Source organism: Micromesistius poutassou (assembly GCF_964030765.1).
Source record: "Micromesistius poutassou genome assembly, chromosome: 13".
In the NCBI taxonomy this organism is placed as follows: Eukaryota; Metazoa; Chordata; class Actinopteri; order Gadiformes; family Gadidae; genus Micromesistius; species Micromesistius poutassou.
In genome coordinates, this window is record NC_140283.1 from 6,594,189 (window position 1) to 6,611,895 (window position 17,707).

At 42.1% G+C, this 17,707-nt stretch overlaps 4 protein-coding genes across 10 annotated transcripts in view; 2 read left to right on the plus strand and 2 right to left on the minus strand.

Annotated features, from left to right (window-relative positions):
• The window catches only part of ppfibp2b (PPFIA binding protein 2b), a 49,232-nt gene extending 48,292 nt beyond the window's left edge, over window positions 1-940 (plus strand). For all 7 annotated transcript variants that reach the window (XM_084477238.1, XM_084477239.1, XM_084477241.1 and 4 more), the window contains one exon: window positions 1-940. This exon is cut by the window's left edge and continues 255 nt beyond it. In XM_084477238.1, the coding sequence (XP_084333364.1) occupies window positions 1-30 (30 nt within the window). In that variant the 3' untranslated portion in view covers window positions 31-940.
• A 2,990-nt stretch (window positions 941-3,930) lies between these two features.
• rep15 (RAB15 effector protein) lies at window positions 3,931-5,008 on the plus strand (the record flags this gene model as incomplete). The annotated part of the gene is made up of 2 exons (XM_084477855.1): window positions 3,931-4,248; window positions 4,466-5,008. The coding sequence occupies 2 exons, from the start codon at window positions 3,931-3,933 to the stop codon at window positions 5,006-5,008; spliced, it is 861 nt and encodes a 286-aa protein (XP_084333981.1).
• A 914-nt stretch (window positions 5,009-5,922) lies between these two features.
• poglut3 (protein O-glucosyltransferase 3) lies at window positions 5,923-11,451 on the minus strand (the record flags this gene model as incomplete). The annotated part of the gene is made up of 6 exons (XM_084476904.1): window positions 5,923-7,661; window positions 7,987-8,183; window positions 8,695-8,911; window positions 9,336-9,619; window positions 10,313-10,510; window positions 11,184-11,451. The coding sequence occupies 6 exons, from the start codon at window positions 11,449-11,451 to the stop codon at window positions 7,212-7,214; spliced, it is 1,614 nt and encodes a 537-aa protein (XP_084333030.1). The 3' UTR covers window positions 5,923-7,211.
• cyb5r2 (cytochrome b5 reductase 2) lies at window positions 11,090-15,874 on the minus strand. The gene is made up of 9 exons (XM_084476905.1): window positions 15,735-15,874; window positions 15,305-15,457; window positions 14,927-14,999; window positions 14,541-14,647; window positions 14,177-14,306; window positions 13,945-14,028; window positions 13,647-13,732; window positions 13,419-13,518; window positions 11,090-12,564 (listed from the first exon to the last, which is right to left on the minus strand). The coding sequence occupies exons 1-9, from the start codon at window positions 15,747-15,749 to the stop codon at window positions 12,392-12,394; spliced, it is 921 nt and encodes a 306-aa protein (XP_084333031.1). The 5' UTR covers window positions 15,750-15,874; the 3' UTR covers window positions 11,090-12,391.
• Between the last annotated feature and the right edge of the window lie 1,833 nt (window positions 15,875-17,707).

The following is a 17,707-nucleotide window of genomic DNA, read 5'->3' on the forward strand; positions in this document are numbered from 1 at the left end:
GCCCAGCAGGTGGGGCCCGATGACAGTTGACCGGTGACGTCGCCACGGTGACGAACGCGGCGTCACTCGCAGTGCAGCGCCAATCGCAACCCGAGCCCGCCAATTCCACTTTATAGTACTAAGACGACATCACTACTACCACTACTACTACCACCACCGCCGCCGCCCTGCCTTCCCCTTCTGCTTGCAATCCCATCATACTCTAGTGACACCTCCTCCTGCTCCTCCCCCCAGTGTACCCGACCTACCCTCCCTACCGACCCCCGTGCCTTGGGATCTGCTCTAATCTTTTCTATTTTCGAAGGGGACACCCCTTCCCTGATCCATGTTGAAAGACACGGTTTCCTCCTGTGATGGCTTTACCGTGAACCTTGCATACCTCAAACATAACAAAAAGTCATTCCTATCCGAACCCGCTCCAGGCTGGACCAACCCCTCCCCCACCAGCACGTCTCTCCACCCGTTCCCCCCTCTGGTGCCATGAGCGACCTGTGAACGACGTAGATGTAGAGCGTCCCTTCATAGACTGACACTCTAATAATCCCATTCATGTACGTTTTTATTTTTGGACATCCATTTCTGTATGACCTATGTGGATCGAGCTGATAGTCTGTGCGCCCGAGCTATATTGCTATTTTGTAAGTGTGTGTAATTCAGCCACAGAGTTCATTGAAAAACAAATGTATTGTCCAACTCTTTTTGAACTCGGACACAGAGTTGAAGAAATGAGCAGCGTGCAATATTTGCATACTTTTTTGAGAGGGATTTTATTTAATATTTATGTGAGCACAAAATAAATGAGCAGAACAGATATATGACACAGTATGTAAGCTGAAAACATTTATTTTGTACTTTGATTTTCACATTTGATTGTTATAGTATTTTTATAGGTCAAAAAATACTTCTTCAATAAAAGAGGCTGTCTTGTGGTAATGGTAGCTGTAAATCAATAAATATATATCCTACCCCTTTTACTTAAACTTATAAATGTGTTTTTTCTTTATTCTGTATAGTGACAGTTTATTTGAGCATAGAGATTGACTTTTAAGTTTAAGGCTGCCCTAAATATACTCTCAGTAAATGGCAATTATATTAAGTTTAGCAGCATATATAATATCAAATCATCAGGTTAAAGGAAGTGATTTGTTATTTCGCCACATAATTATTTCTCATTCTGATGAATAAACTGATGCTGGGAGCCGGCATCAAGTTATTCTTTTTTCAAATCATTTCTCCATTCACTTCCTTAGTAGAACTTTAGAAGCAGGAACACATGGCGGTGTGGTGCTTTGTTAAACAACCTCATGCCAAGATGCCCCTGGCACGCAACCAGGAACCCTGCATCAACTAACTCACCTCCATCATCCTCCATACCATCTCTGGCTGCTCCACCCTCACCACCACCAAACGCCATCAAACTAACCGTCTCTCATATGACCGGTGTGCTTGGAGCGAATAGGACTCCGATAAGGTAAATGAATAATACCTTGTTCTGCGTTTGACGAGCATATGGCAGATGTGTCCTTCATTAGTGTTATTATTAATATTGAGAAATTGACAGGTTCATAATATTAGAGAATACACTCAGAATAACACATGTGTGTGTTGCAGATGGCGGGAACCATTTTAGAAATAGAAGCCCTATCTAACAGCATCAATAACCTCACAGTAAGTGTGCCCTTCCTCTAAACACACACTTATTGACACATATGAAGACAGTTGGTACTTTGCATTTTGTTGCACAGTTTATCAAATCTAAAACAAATACATTCCATAAATATTGCTGATTTTTCATTGAAAACTTTATTGTGGGAACTTTGTTACTTTCATTTGTTTGAATGTCAAATAGACATAAATAATAAGCAACTTATCCAAAGACTTGAATAGATTATTGTAGTATTGCAGGCATAGTTTTAGGGCTCAGAATTTGCTTCTTAACCAGCTGTAGAATAAAACTCCCTCTCCTCCTCTCACAACCGTTCTAACCCTTTGCCACTCCCGTGATGCTTTGCTTCCAGTACCTGCTACAGCTAGACCAGACACAGGAGGAGTTGAGACACTCCCAAATGGCTCTAGTTTGAAGGGACTCGCCGACACTACTGGCTCGCTAAGGGCTGCCAACGGACACCAATACCTGTTTCCTGACTTTACCCCTTTGCCGGAAGCCACCTTCTCCAGCCACTGATCACCTCAGTTGAAAACGTATTATATTCTCCTCAGAAATGTAAATATCAGATTTAAAACGTTAAAACAGGCCTAATGCTGATTTGTTCTTTAACATAGTAGCATTGGAATATTTTTTACACAGGACTTAACCCACATTGAAATTGCAATTGCAAGTGCATTTGTGCTTCAAAACATTTAAAGCAACATTCATTTGTCATGATTATCTTGATAAACAAAATGTTAACATTAAACTTAGAGTGCTGTTTTGTGTCCTCCAAAATCCTGACATCCTAGTCAGTGCCAAGAAGAAGAAATGTCATCTCTGGGTCACTGGAAAAATTATGTTTTTATTGGAAGAACATCATCGAACAGCGGTATTTATGTGTCATGATTATGTTTAATTAAATAAACAAAATGTATTATAAAAGGAAACTTGGAATGGAATGGATTTCTTTTGGCGTACGCAAAGCGCACACAAAACCATGTTAAGAAAATTGTCCCTGGGTCGCTTTTAATGTTTTATTTTAAGAACATAATCAGTTACATAAAATTGAATCACATCTTAATGCTGAAACTATCTTAAAATGTTGCGTTTTCCACTGAGAATAAAACAAGTGTCATCCATTTTGTTTTGGCAGGACAGAACCTTGACATGCGTGAGAGATGGCTGTTTGTTCAAACAGTTGATAGGAGGCTAAGAACGTTCCCATGGGTCGTTTTGGTTAGCTGGGAAAAAGGAAGTGAAAGTATTATAATTAAATCAAAAAACCACGATGGAACACAGTCAAAGGCACAATTCTTTGACATTCGCAGGAATGCATAGTGCTGGTAGTAGTGCAGGTACCCTAGATGGACCCGGCTCCAGAACATCATCACCTGTCGACACTGTTTGTCCCAGTGTTAACCGTGTGTCACCAAACTCCAACGTGAAGATTCCTTGTAGACTGAATCAGTCCTTCAGGACCTGTTGATGTTCCCTAAACAGTATTGATATAAGCCACCGTCTTTCCCTCTCCCATGACCTCATTACCTAAACCTCGTTGGCTTCCGGGCCCCAGATATACCAGTGCGCCTTCTGTCCTCCAAAAAATAACCATTTGCATTGTTTACTCACTCATTAACCCTCCCCCCCGCCTTCCTCCCTAACCCCTGGCTAAGCCCTCACGAGATGCTGTCAATCAAACCCAACAGGTAAGTTGAGTCTCCTGTTGACACAATTAAATACCTGCCTCATAAGCCGAGCCAGTGCTCACAAGGAGTCCACCCTCGTAGAATCACTCTGCTGCTGTCTAGGGGGTCTTCTCTTTTATTTCACTTAACCCGCCTTGCCTGCCATCCTTAACACCCAAGTGGACTTAGTGAAGCGTCAGGTTCAGCACACGGCTCACCTGGCTGTGGCCTGGCATCTCAGCGAGGCAGCTGGAGAGCAGGGGAGGTCGAGCGCTACTGAACCCCACAGACACAAGCGTCCCGGTGAGTGCTTCTCTCTGCTAGCCCCTTGCTGTAGTGTGCTGGAGGTGGTTGTAGTGACTGCTTACATTTTGCAATTGAAACGCACTTATATATACATACACAATATATGCAATACAAATAATAAAGATTGTCGTTATTGTGGGGCGCCATATGGTGAGCGATAACGGTTTTTATTATTGATTATTGTTTGTGGTGCCTGCAGTGGGTTCGAGGAACCAACAACGGACCACACGCCTTCACCACCTCCACTCACCCAGACATAGCAATTAGCAGACACACCGATCAGCCGCCATGGAACTGAGCAGCAAAGGCAGCAACGGCAGTCTCAGCAGCATTAAGCCCCTGACAAACCCCTTTGTGAACAGCAAGTTGATGTCGTCCCTCCGAGCCTCTCTTCAGAAGGGGCCCCTCCCGGTCCCCGGCAGCACTGAGGGGTCCCCCAAGCCCAACATCTTCGCCACCCTGTGGCGGCCCAACCTCGCCAACAGCGATGACTTCATCCCCCTCTACAGCGACTGTATCGCCAAGGCCTGCTCCCGGACCCAGGAGTACCTGCTCTTCAAAGACCCCGAGGACAAGTTCCACCCCAGTCCCGAGGTGCTCACTCAGGTAACGAAGCAGAAGAACACACGCACAAAATAGAATAACACCAATACAGATCAATGCAAAAATGCTTTCAATCCCTTAATTTACTAATTTTCTTTAAACAATAGTATAATATGACCGCAAAGTCTCCCTGGATAACAGTTACCTACATATTGTAGTTATTTGCTCAAATATACATTTGATGTTATTTTGTTTTAATTTTGACAGTTAATATTCGCAGATCTTCCTAATGACCTACATCGGTCAGAGCATCAGCCTCAACATGACGGACCACTTCAACTGCACCGTGATGACCCCTGAGCAGCGCATCCTGCTGGGGGCCGACTGGGTGTGGGCCGTCCTGGACAAGCCCACCAAGAACCCCCGCATTCAGATCGCCGTCAAGGTGCTGCACCTGCCCGACAGGGAGGGCATCGCGGAGGACTACCCTCCAGAGGCGCGCACCGAATCCCTGCAGATGGCCCAGCAGGAGTCTAGCAACAAGACGGTGTGCGAGAGGATGGTGGACTTCTGCGCGTCCATCGGTAAGGACTGCTACGCGCTCTTCCTGTTCCTGGGCCGGAAGAACGACACGGGGAAGATATACGGCGTGCTCAGCAACAACCTGCAGGCCGCCGTCGGGAAGTGTGATAAGATCGACCGGGATCTGATTGAGAACTTCTTTAAAGGCTCCCGGTACCTACACACCCCCACGGGGATGTTGCAGACCATCACCACCAAGAAGGACGAGGAGCCGCTCACCGTGCTCATCAAGTTCAACTGAGGCTGCTGCGGCTGTCATAAAGCCGTGTTCAAATGATGGGGACATGATGGCACAGAGAGGATGTTCAAAAATTGACCATCATTGGAATTAGCGTTACATTAAGCTAAGTTGCAATACAATACCGTGGAGAATGATATAAAAAAGTAAAATACCATACCGCTAGGATGAAGCAAAAAAAAAGGGAATAAAATTGCCAATTTTCATTCTTCCTAGATAACAATGTGATCATTTGCCTTTACTGTTCACATAAATAAATATTATATATATGAATGCAAACATTGAAAGAGATGTTTAGAGTTCATTACATGTTTGAGTATATATATACACTTTTTTTTCTTAATTTACGTCCCTTCTATCTTTTATCTACATCATAATCTAAAGTCCTTTCATAATGAGCACGTTTATTAATGTTTACCATTTCTACATAGGCAAGGTGACGGTGCTTTTGACCACAGATTGAATTGAAAATTAAAATCATCAATAAAGTGATTAAAATCCCGAGAACGGTTAAACTAGGCTGCACAACTTGCTTTCTTAAAACGTTATACTATGTTGAGATGTATTTATTATTACACTTTTCCCTGATCAAAGATTGTTTTGGGATGTTTCAAGCATGGTCCATTTTAAAGTTACATCTGATACGTTTATAAATGGCAACAAACAAAAAGCCAGTGGCCAGGACTTTATTAAAAAAAGATTAATATACACATATTGAATATCAAATATAAATAAATATAAAATAGATAAGCTAATTAATGATTGGGTGATAAGAGTAAAATAAAAGCATCTACAAATAAATATTGTCAATGTAATGTTATGTCTTTCAAAGTAGGGACGCTAGAGACAAATGTCAAGACACAGCAGATTTTCAGTACCAAAACTGCAATCAAGCAGACATTTTATTTAGAGACAGTTTTGAAATGAAGAAAACAGCATATTGTCTTACAAAGTGAAAGTACCAGTTGTTGCGACAGGTATGGCAAATCAGCCAGCTCTCCCAAGTTTTTCCACAGCAGTTTAATGAGAATTGTCTCCCAAACGTGAGATGTATTTTAGGGTTTCCATGGAGACCACCATCCGCAAGAATTGAAACTGGGTCAGGAGAGCCGACAACCTGCTATACTCCTGTTGTTCCAAAATGGCATGATTATGATGATCATTGTAGGATACGTGACAGTATCCTACAATGCATGCAAATAAAACTTCCTCGCCTGAAGCTAATTCTTCAGAGCTGATAATCAACAGCTCTCTTCGCTGCGTCACCAAGACAACAGCTATGATCCGGTAAAGGGGGTATAGTGGTTTTATGTTGAAAGAGTAGTTCTTTAAAAGGCCATTGGTTGCCATGACAATGCAGTGAGCCACACACAAACACTTACTTCAACAGTTCATGTGAGTTTTAACAGATGTAATTTACCAAGAGAAGGAGTTTGGAGGATGACCGTTAATCCCTAAAAGCTGGACAAACACACAAACAGACACTCCAATGCACATAAGTACCTTCAGTTGGGTCATGGCTTTTGGAACCCCTGAACTAAAACATTTCCATGGCCCATAGTTTCTTTGGCATTTAGCCCTTTATTTGCACCACCCACCTGTGCATTTAAACTGCAGTTTTCTTATTTGTTTTATTGCTCTTGTTCTTTTGTGATGCAATGGCAACCATCTTTGTTGTTGTTGCAGCGGCAGCCCCCTTTGTTGTTGAAATTGCCTCTATGGCACTGTCATGGTATTTATCCCGGCTCATTATAGATAAACGGTTTTGATTGGTTGATCTTTCTCGTACCGTGCAGAAATCTTTTTCGTATGGGAGGGGAGCCAGACCTTATCAGCAGAGCAGATGAAACATGAGCTTGCAAGACTGATCTGGTTCCCAGGGTAGTTGTAAGAATGCATCCATGGACATAGTGGGGCTGTAGCGTACGATTTGTGGGGGCCTGAGAGGGAGGGTGGAGCGGTTACTCAACAGAGGTTGTTTGTGCAGAGGTTTGAGAATCTGTGTGTTCCTCCATATGAGCCCGAATCAAGCTGCCCCCGACCGTGAGTAGGTCTATAACAAGGCCATCACATTGGCGTCTACACACGTGACGGTCCAGTTACATGTAATTACAACGACAACGAAATGTGGTAGAAAGGTTTCACAACATCAGAGGTTTGAATACAGACATTATTATTCTTACAAAAGGGCGGGAGACTATTTCTGCTACAGCTCTTCTTTGGCCATGGTGGGCTGCTCCTCCATCATCTTCTTCCTATCACATGTGCAAGCAGCAGCCGCAGGGTCCTCAGTCATGGATACCAGCTCCATGTCCGGGTGGAGAGTGGGTCTACTGGTCTGGCGCTTGGAGTACATCTCCAGCACTCTGTAATAGTAACAGTACAACCGGTTGGGCTGCAGCAGTTGGCGGACCCTCGCCTGGCCCTGCCTGGCTATCTCCTCCACCTCTGCGTCGTTGTTCTTGGCCCATTCGATCTTCTCCACCAGGTCGGACAGGTCTCTCTGCACGGGAACGTAGTGCACGCCCGGTCGCAGGTGGACGTAGAAGTGTTCGTAGTACGGAGACCTCTGTTTGAGCACCAGACTGTTGCCCAGCATCAGGTAAGGAAACCGGTACGCGGCCACCGTTCCGTCAACGTTCACCTGGTACTTGTACTGGAAGGAGACGTGAGTTAGTGACGGGACGGTCCTGTCTTCGATATCATCTACGTGCTGACATCTCCGCAGAGGAAAACCTTCAACCGTCAAATGATACAAAAGTAAAAGCAATAGATAGATAGATAGATAGATAATTTTAATAATCCTTTACAGGAAATGACAGTGTCACTGCAGCTTCAAGACAGACAATCACCACACATTTCCTCAGATAGCTTCCATACTTAAAACGTTAAAATACAATAAATAAATACTAAAATAAAGTACAAAGTTAAAGTATAAAGTTAAAGTATAAAAGTTAAAGTATAAAGTGCAATATACTCACCCTGAAGAAGTCAAAGAATCCAACAAGCGGTGCTTTTCCAATGTCTTTCTCCCTGTCCCTGAAGAAGAACCAGCCAGTGATCCCGGCGTCCAGCAGCTCTGGGTGCTGCTTGGACAGGGAGGCCAGGTGGAGCCGCTCCTCACGGCTGTCCCGACCGCGGAAGAACGCCTGCTCTGTTTTGTTGGCCCAGGGAGGCCCTGCAGGACAAATAGAGACCAAAGAACCAAACTGGATCAACTGGTGCTTGTGAAGGGTCAAATACAAATCAGAAAGATAGGATGACAACAATTTATATATATGCTATAGAATTATTTTCGATTTTTCTCAAGGAAATGAATAGGTATTATTTTTTTTATATATATTTATTAATGTATTTTTAAATTTTTTTATTTATTATTATAGGTATTATTTTATATTTCTGAATCCACTTTCTTCATCATCTAGGTCTCTAAAGAAAGATGTATTATATTTTTACATACTACGGTCGCTGACTGTAATAATATCTCTCGACCATGTTCTAGAGCCTAATCTAAGCAGCCATAGAGAAAGATAATTTGATTACTTAATAGCACTAGTACAGTCAGCACTAAGCAAATCAAGCTTTAGTCCATGAGGGAACTCATGGAAGTGAGCTCATTTGAACACAGACACCCAACTTAACGAACCCCGGAAGAAAAAGTCAACGGTGTCACATGACATGTGGCTCACCTGTGTTGCCTTGAACTGAGAGCAGGTCATTGGTCACGCCTCGCATGGCCTCCAGGGTGGAGTGGGTGACGTCATACGTGGGGAGCACTATGTCCCGGGTGTCTTCTGAGCCACACCAGGAGAGGATGGGCACCGGCCCAGGGTCGGCCCCTGCTGCTCTCTTCTCCATCGGCCAGTCTCCCACGTTGATGTAGAACTCCACGTCAGGTAAACGCACCTTCAGAATAAAATGAAATCAGGAGGTCCTGTGAAACGGGACAGTCAACTGAACTGCTTTTATTGTTATGTTTTATTTGATAGTCTACCCCAAGGAGTTTCAGTAATCCGACTTTAGATTGATAATCTGAAGTCTGACAGCAGACTAGCTCAAACCTGGGTGAATGGGGCGCTTCATATTTTCATATAACAAATTCGGCCAGCACTAGTAAACCTTTCCCATAGCAGGTGGGAAGAGGAGTTTATCCTCAGTAGAATATCACTGCAACGCAACAGGAAACCAGGCGTAACTCCGCCCACATGCCCCTATTTGGTTTCTGGCCGAGGCTCTGTGCCGCCTCCTTCAACAAGTTCTGCTATAGAACAGTTGGACCGAGAGGAACCGCCGGCCTGAATGAGGAGCACCGCGGCAGAGGGGTTCCTACCTTCCTGGTGAGCGAGAGCAGGATCTCGTCGGAGAACATCTTGAAGTCGGTGTACTTCCCCAGGGAGCGGCGGTACACCCGGTTCCCCAGGACGGCGTAGTGAATGAGCCCCCCTCGGTTGGAGAACCTGCGGGGAACCTCCTGCCGCAGGTAGCCCAGGTCGATGGCGGGGAAGGAGGACAGGTCCTTCACGATCTGGGGATCCGAGACGGGGCATTGCATGACGTCCTCCCAGACGGAGGCGTCCGCCTCGGGGCAGTCGCAGTATTCATGATATACAGGTCCTTAAAATACAGTCAGGAATCACCAGTCTGATTCATACACTGTGATACATGTGTTATGCTCCGATCCAGGGAACATGGTTGTTAGGGTATCGATGGGACCACTATCCAAAACATCTGTGTGTGAACACTAATACAGTATTAATAAATAAATAAACAGTACCATACTAATACAATTAACTGACCACAACCTTTCCTGGTTACATATGAATAACACAACTCATCACAAATATATTACAAGTATATTTGATATTGATGAACATATGTTGTGTTGATGTCCACAAAACCAATGAGCCATCTGTGCTCTTAAATTGTGCCGTAGGTATGATTTGAGAGTTGCAAAGGGAGAGAGCAGAAGATTTTAAAATTAAACAACCAAAGAAACGGCCCCCTCCAAGTTGTATGCGCCGTGTTGCATTTCACACACACCTGTGATTGACAGGCTAGATGGAGGCCCAAAACCAATGAGGGAAGAGATGTCCTCATTTGATTTTAGATGAAAGTCTAAAATCTAATTTGTTCCATACAGAGGCAGGCGCTTGGTCACCTTGAAACAGATCATCCAACATAATTTCACTAACAAACTGATGGATTGCGAGGCTATTTGCTTTTTTACAGATGACACTGAAATCATACCTCTTAAATCTCCTACAGCACCTTTAATAAGAAAGGCCCCAAACATCAGGCAGGCCTCACCTTGCAGGAGATACGGTGACTTGGCGACAGGAGCGTTGCGGTGGAGGACTTGGACGCTGAGGCCCTTCAGTGCGGTGCCATACAGCCTGTAGCGCACCAGGAAGGAGCCATCCTCCCTGTCCAGGGGCGGCGGGACGTGGATGCGGACATGATCTTTAGGGTTCAGTGGGCTGATCTTCACTGTGAAAGTGTCTTTACCTAGAAGAGGGATTAACAAATACAATTATATTGCCTTTGCCAATTATATTGCCTCTGTAATCCTACTACTGTTACATAAATCAACATCTGTTTTAACTCGCTTTAACATGCTCCAAAGGCAAGAGGATCATTAGAAACGTATGTATGTAGAGCTTGCTGTATATATCGATGTATATAAATCTCCTTCACACAGAAAGAAAATGGCACATCTAGGCTAATAATGGGTTTGTTCATGTACATTTACAGTATGTAGGACAAACCAAAACAGTGTATATTGTTTTTTGCTTAAAGACCTGTATGATATGTAACTAATGCTGTCATTCATCATTCCGCATTGTCTTTGTCCTGATGGCAGTAGGCTATAACAAACAACCTATAAAATCAAGGAAGTAAGACAGAGTGGAAGTGCACACCCAACCCAATCCAGTTTGATAGCCTTCTATTCTGCTTGTCATATAGGACTTTACACTAATGTAGTGTAAAGTACTGCACTATTGCATGCCTAAGTATGTTAGCCGTGAGAATTTAATTACCTGTGCAGGCAATGGCATCGGAACAAATGGTGTGTTTACAGAAAAGTCGACGATACTGATTTATTGAAGGCTGCAACATTGTTTGTCTGGCTTCAGATAACGGGAGATGGACATGTCGCTTTGATATTGTTTCTGTTTACCTGGGGAGCTGGTGAAGTTTTCTCCTTTGGACGTTACTGCTTGAATAAAAAAGTATCGAACTGGCAACACTGCATTGGGTTCGAGTCCTGGGCCCCATATGTGAGAACTTTCTGTACAAATGTCGGATGTTTCGCAAACAGGAATTATCCAAGTGTACACAATCAAAACGATGTACCAACGAAGTGACGTATTATTTAACAATTTGAAAAGACCGTCTGTAAGTTTGCGAATCATATTGCTTATAAAGTCAGTCACTAAAACACTCATGCATCATCAAAGAACTTCGCAAAGGTCTGTCGAGATTGCATAGAAACCGGTTAGATACGCCCTTGCGGAAACGAATAAGCCGAAATGGCGAACTGTGATAGGACAGTTCTCAATTTGGGGAGGATCCTGGAGCGCCGGAGCCTGTGGCTTGGCAAGTCGAAGTTTCTTGACTTTTTTCAAAGTTTTTCGAGGTTTTTTTGTGTGCACACGCACACACGCACGCACGCACGCGCGCTCACTCACTCACTCACTCTCACTCGCCTACCTCACTCACTCACCGAACTCACTCACCTCACTCACCCTCATCAACATAGAAAAAAACGTTTAATTATGATGGATTTAAGAAGATAGTGACAATGCCCTAGAGGGAATAGAGAATATTTTTTGTCAGTTAAGTTACAAGGAAGTTATAGGATTTTTGAGGGTCAATCAATCAAGATTTACTTGATTTGGTTATATATTAAAAATGTGGTTCATTCAAAATGTGTATTGTTTTATGTTGGTTTTATAGTTCCACTTTCCGTAAGTGGCACTCACCTGTGTACATGTATTGTTTACAACAGATCCCTTCACCTAACCGGATGATCATCTTCTGTTTTTCAGTCACACAGGCTTGTTTAAATGATTGTCCGCCCTAGCTCCGGGTGTTTTTGCAATTGGTTTTTAATGTTTATTCAAAGGCACATCTATGTACACCGTTTCCTCAATCCCTTCGTAGTCCATGACAGTTGGTAGGGGTCATAGTCTTGATTACAAAAATGAAAAACATGAACAGCAAAAGACTCACTCATTCACACATCACATCACATCACAACCCTCAGGTGTGTGCAAATAAGTCCTTCCCTTTAGATGACACAGGCCTAATTCCCAGCCGTGTCCTCACCTGTCAACACCGTTTCCCATGATAAAGGGCAGCACTGGGTCACAACACTGGACTACTCTAGTATGCAAAGATGCTGTCCGTTTTGTAGCCTAGTTTCTCCAGATTGGGCAGACATGCGTACTGTATCATGGGTGGCGGGCCGCACAGGACAATGAGAACATCGCTGGATGCAGGTGGGAAGTGGTCTTTGATCATGTCGCTTGTCACAAATCCTGAACTGTAGCTCCAGTCTGGAGGACAAGACATTAAGAAAAGAACATTCATTGAATTGATGGCAACCACACATTTAAACAAGGTTTAAATATGAATTAAAGGGCCCTGCCTCCACCCTCACAGCATTGACAGCATTTTTTAACACACATCAAATGTAGGCCAAACACAGAAATTATTTTGGTTAACATTTCTTTGCTTTCTTCTTAAATATACACTTTTCCATCCATATTCAGAAAATACTATTTTTGGTGCCATATAGCAGGAGAACATTTTTTGCTTAAGTAAGTTTGTTTTGTATTATGAATGTGTGTCAACTAGTACAAAAGCAAATAAAAAGTGCTTCAATCTACAGAAAGTAATGCCTTCTTTCAGGGCAAACAAAAATAACCTTAACCCTGAATAACAATTAACATCTAATGTGTTTTCAATATAAAGTTAATTGTGCCTGTCATGATCGGACACAATGTGTTTAAAGTTGAAACTGCTTCTCATGATGCAATACTTGAAGTATTTGCTTTAAGGATTATAAATAAAAATGTGAGCCAATGACACAACTGCCGTTACACCCTGTTTTAGAGCCTTAAATGGCTTCTTAGCCTTTGTTGTTTTCTTTACCATCCCCACCCTGCAATTGCAATTCTATTTAATATTCTGCATATATATTTTCCATTAGGTCATCATAGAGAATTTTAATATGGAGGTATCATGATAAATAGTTACATTCTGAATGTACAACACCAAGTTAAACATTTAGTTTCCTTATGTATACATTTGCAATTCATTTTGGATCTGTTTTCAGCAGATGTATATTTTGATTTGATGTTCTGCATATGTGGTTTGGTCTCAGAGGATTTAACAGACACCAACTTACCTTTTGGAGGTTTATCCAAAGTGAACCATAGTTCCAGTGTATCTGGGTGGTTAGCTTTCACCTCTGACAACTCTTCTCTTAGTAGAATATCTTTCTCAGTCTAAAGAGGACAACATTTAATATTGTTTGTTACAATACTGTGCCATTATTGCAGACTGCAGAGTCTATATAATAGAGTTATATATGGATTTACAAAAAAAAAAGAAAAAGTACATTTGTAGATCTGACCTGGTTAGCAAATATGAGAGAACATTTCGTGTTGTCCATATGGTCTGCTGCGATGCTGCGAATCAGCTGTAACATTGGAGTGATACCTGTAACAAGAATATAATCACATCCATTGGTTCATTTGTAACCTTTTCTACCGTGACATACCATCTTTTAATTTCTAAGTTCACAAAATAAATTGTATCAATTGTATTTGCTGGACTACAGCCTGCAGTGGTCAGTTTTAGGATACAACAAAGTCGATTATCACTAGTAGAATAGCCAAAATGACATATTAACAAGAGAAAAGTAAATGTACCTGTTCCACCAGCTATCATGGCAATATGCTTGAACGTCTTAACCTTTGGCTCAGACTTCTTGTCAGGGCGGATGGAGAATTTCCCTACAGATATGCAGGATTTAATTACAAAGCAATTGCAATAAACAAAGCATGCGATACAAATCCTAGAATACACTGTCATCTGCTGGCCGCAATATGTTACTGTATGGTCTGTCTACGGTACGGTATGGTCTACTTTCACATAACATACCATTCCCATTGTACACTAGCAAGCCACTAGGACCTCGGAAATCAATGGCATCACCGACAGCCATGTTGTCCAGGTACTGCGACATCTTCCCGCCCTCAGGGAAGGATGGGTGGGAGTTCTTGTAGTAAACCTACAAGACGACACGTTCCACACATATGATATTGAACCAATATGCCAATGTGAGCCTTTTCTCCTTGTAGGACACTGTCCTGATCATACAACCTTTAAAGTTGTTAATTCATAAAATGATGCAATAGAAATTGCTTTGTTACAGATGCTGCATTGTCCTAAAACTAAACAGTGTTTATCTTTCATTTTTCACTCTGTTGGCCATATAGATAATAATAATAATGTGATGACATACCTTGACTACGAGGTCCACATATCCCTGGTGCTCATCGCTGGTGACCGGCGTGTACGCCCTCACCACCAGACTGCCGTTGATTTTGGCAGAGAGGTACACGTGCTGACCTGGGGCAGCGAGAGAGGGAAGAGACCGCCGTCACCGCCTTGTATAGCAATATTAGTATGGACTCGTAGAGACCACAGAGAATTCCCATAATTAAAGTTGATAAATAGAGTTGATAAATTGACAAAGTTTCTATAATTAATCATTTATCATGTTGAAAGGGCTGAGAAAAATAGAAAAGGATTATGTTCCAGTTACCGAGCTGTCTGACTTTTTACTTTTTACTCAGTCTTACGTTTTACTCAGTGAAGATGCAAGAGAGATATAGCCAGTAGGCATACCTATTGGCAGTCCCAGGATATGGCTTGGAGACGGCAGACCAAATCGAAACTTCTTGGTGTCATGACTAATTTCCTGAATCATGACAAAGAAAGTAAGGATGAATGTTCAAACGCTCAAAAGAAAAGTCATTTCTGATAGAGATGGTTCCCTGGCCCATTATGTGGCTTAGAGAACAATGAAGTCCCAAACTAAAAGTAATCGTAATCGTAATTGTAATCGTATGACCTGTAGTCAATAGTGATTATCCAAAGCTTGTCATTTAAAGTTTCACGTTCCCTTTCAGTGACCACAGGTGCCCCAACCCTCTTCTGCATACATGTGTTCAGCTGCCATGATACAGCCACCCCTTTATGTGTTTGCATGCCTTTCCAATCTACCTCTTTATCAATAAGACGGAGTGGATATTTGATGGTGGCATCCTGCAAAGTCACCGGCAGCTTCCTTTTCTTCTGGTTCCCTCCTGAGCCTCGGCAGAGGAGGTACAGCACTGACAGCGCCACCAAGCTCAGGGCCACTATCACAGGGAGGGTCTGTCAAAGTGTTTTGAGCATTTGAGTATTTTAGTATATATGGAAAACATGGGGAATAACATTGATTGAAAACAAAATAATTGTGATTGCAAGTGTGAAGTATATTTGTTTAATCATTCCAGTGCAAGTTTGATATACATATACATTTACAGCTTAAAATAAGCAGTTCAATGCTGTGGTACTGGACCAAACTAGTTCAATAGTTATTAATTACTTATGCAGGCTAAATAATGGACAACATATCCTCAAATGAAACAACATTGGAATGAATGCTTACCAGACTCTGATCCATAGCTGTTTAGATTGTAAAAGTGTCCCTGTCTTTTACACTAATAGGACTTATCAGAGTACAGAGTATGAAGGAGCAGTTTTCCCCTGGTTGCACTTTGAAACCAGCTCACTCACTCCCTCTCACTCACGTACACATGGGCCTCATGGGGCGAGGCTTGAAACAAAGGTCAGTAACGGAAGGTTGAAGGCACCAATAGGAAGAGAGATCTGATATTCCACACACCAGAGGGAGTGTAGGGAATGCTGTCACACCACTGAGAGAGGGAGAAGGAGGAGGAGGCAGGAGGACAGTGGGCGGGACCCACAGTGCTACATCTGCTCTACATAGTAGTAGTACACTGTGTTACTGTATAACCCTCTGTTTACCAGGCAGAGCGAGACGGTAATAAATTACTGCAGTGATTTTATTCAAACAAATATTCAGACAATCACTTATTCTGAAAATACATACACATAAACATAGGTATGTTTGTAAGAGTTTGGATGTGATTGAGTAAAATGTAAATTAAACATATCTCACACCAGCAATACCACAAGGAATAGCAGTGGTGAAGGTTTTGGAGGTAGTAAATTAGAAAAAAATAATGCCATTGACACCAGATCAGATTTCTGATGTGCTCTTTGATCCATGGCATTGGGCTTTTAATAGATAACAAGGTGTGTGTGTATCCAACCGGGTGTGTATCATTACAATGTTGGTAGAAATTAACCCTGTTGAACACTCCTCCATGTCGCCTGCACCCAGATCTTCCCGCTATCTGCCAGGAAAGGTTTTGTGCCATCCGGTGGACAAAGGTTGCGGGCAGATCTGATCTTAATCTGCATATATACTAACCACATGGTAATGACAGAAAGCTGGTTGAAAATGTTTTTAATGCACATAATGTATTTATATTCCTCACAACAAGTTGAGTTATATTGGTAAGCTTATTATAAAGCCTTGTGAGACCATCCTGATACTCATTTGTTGTAAAACCTCACATGTTGTGTTCTATCTGTGACATGTGTTCATGGCTTTGTAACTTGTAACAAAGCAGCAGGTTGATCCTGATTGAGGGGGTGTGGTTCTGATAAAATGCAATTCTGATTTATGCAACGTGTACACATTCACAAAGGGATATTTCCTTGCTAAGAAACGAGAAATACAGTCAGACATTGTTTATTTATTAGATTACAATAAGTGGCCAAACTAAATCATCTGCTTAGTATACAAAATCTGATTAGCAGTTAATTACAACCTTTTTGGGGGCCTTGGGCACCAAGTAGTATGGAGATGATAATGAGATAAGTAATATAATTAATAAAAGTAATATAATTGTAAAATAATACTGCATTTGATATTGATACAATGAAATGGATGAAAGGGGTTTAGGTTTCACACTCATTAAACAGGACAGCACGTGACATTGTCCACAATAATTATAAGCACAAAGCCCTAATTTTTCTAACAAGACCAGAGCAGTAGAAAGTAGAGCATGGGTGCTCTTTTGACACTTTGTACCCTTATTTGCTATTTATATTATGTATATTATATATATATATATAATGTTATGTTATGTTTATTACCCCATCAAGGTGTTACACTGTGTGTGATTTAATTCTATCTGATAATAATTATAATGTGGTACTGTAGATTGTAGATCAATTATTTTCATAAAAGTGCTTCTGCATCGTCCTTACATCTCCCCGTCAACTTTAACAAACGTACTTTTATGTTGTTTGGAATATTTTGAGGACCAAATCACGTATTCAAATAAAATGACAAATGATCAGGACCTGACTAGTTGTTGTAATAGTCCAGCCCTGAGGATTCAGTTTCACTGTCCTCATCATCTGAACCTTTACCCTCATAGTTCTCCAGCTCCATACTCCCCCTGGTGTCTACCTGCAGTACCGTTCCCAGGTCTACTGTAAAAGACCCCACACACACACACACACACACACACACACACACACACA

Coding starts and splice junctions, on each gene's coding strand:
- cyb5r2 (XM_084476905.1), bottom strand. Junction 14,029..14,176: donor GCTAGTGTACAATGGGAATG/GTATGTTATGTG, acceptor GCATATCTGTAG/GGAAATTCTCCATCCGCCCT. Junction 12,565..13,418: donor TTTGGATAAACCTCCAAAAG/GTAAGTTGGTGT, acceptor CTTGTCCTCCAG/ACTGGAGCTACAGTTCAGGA.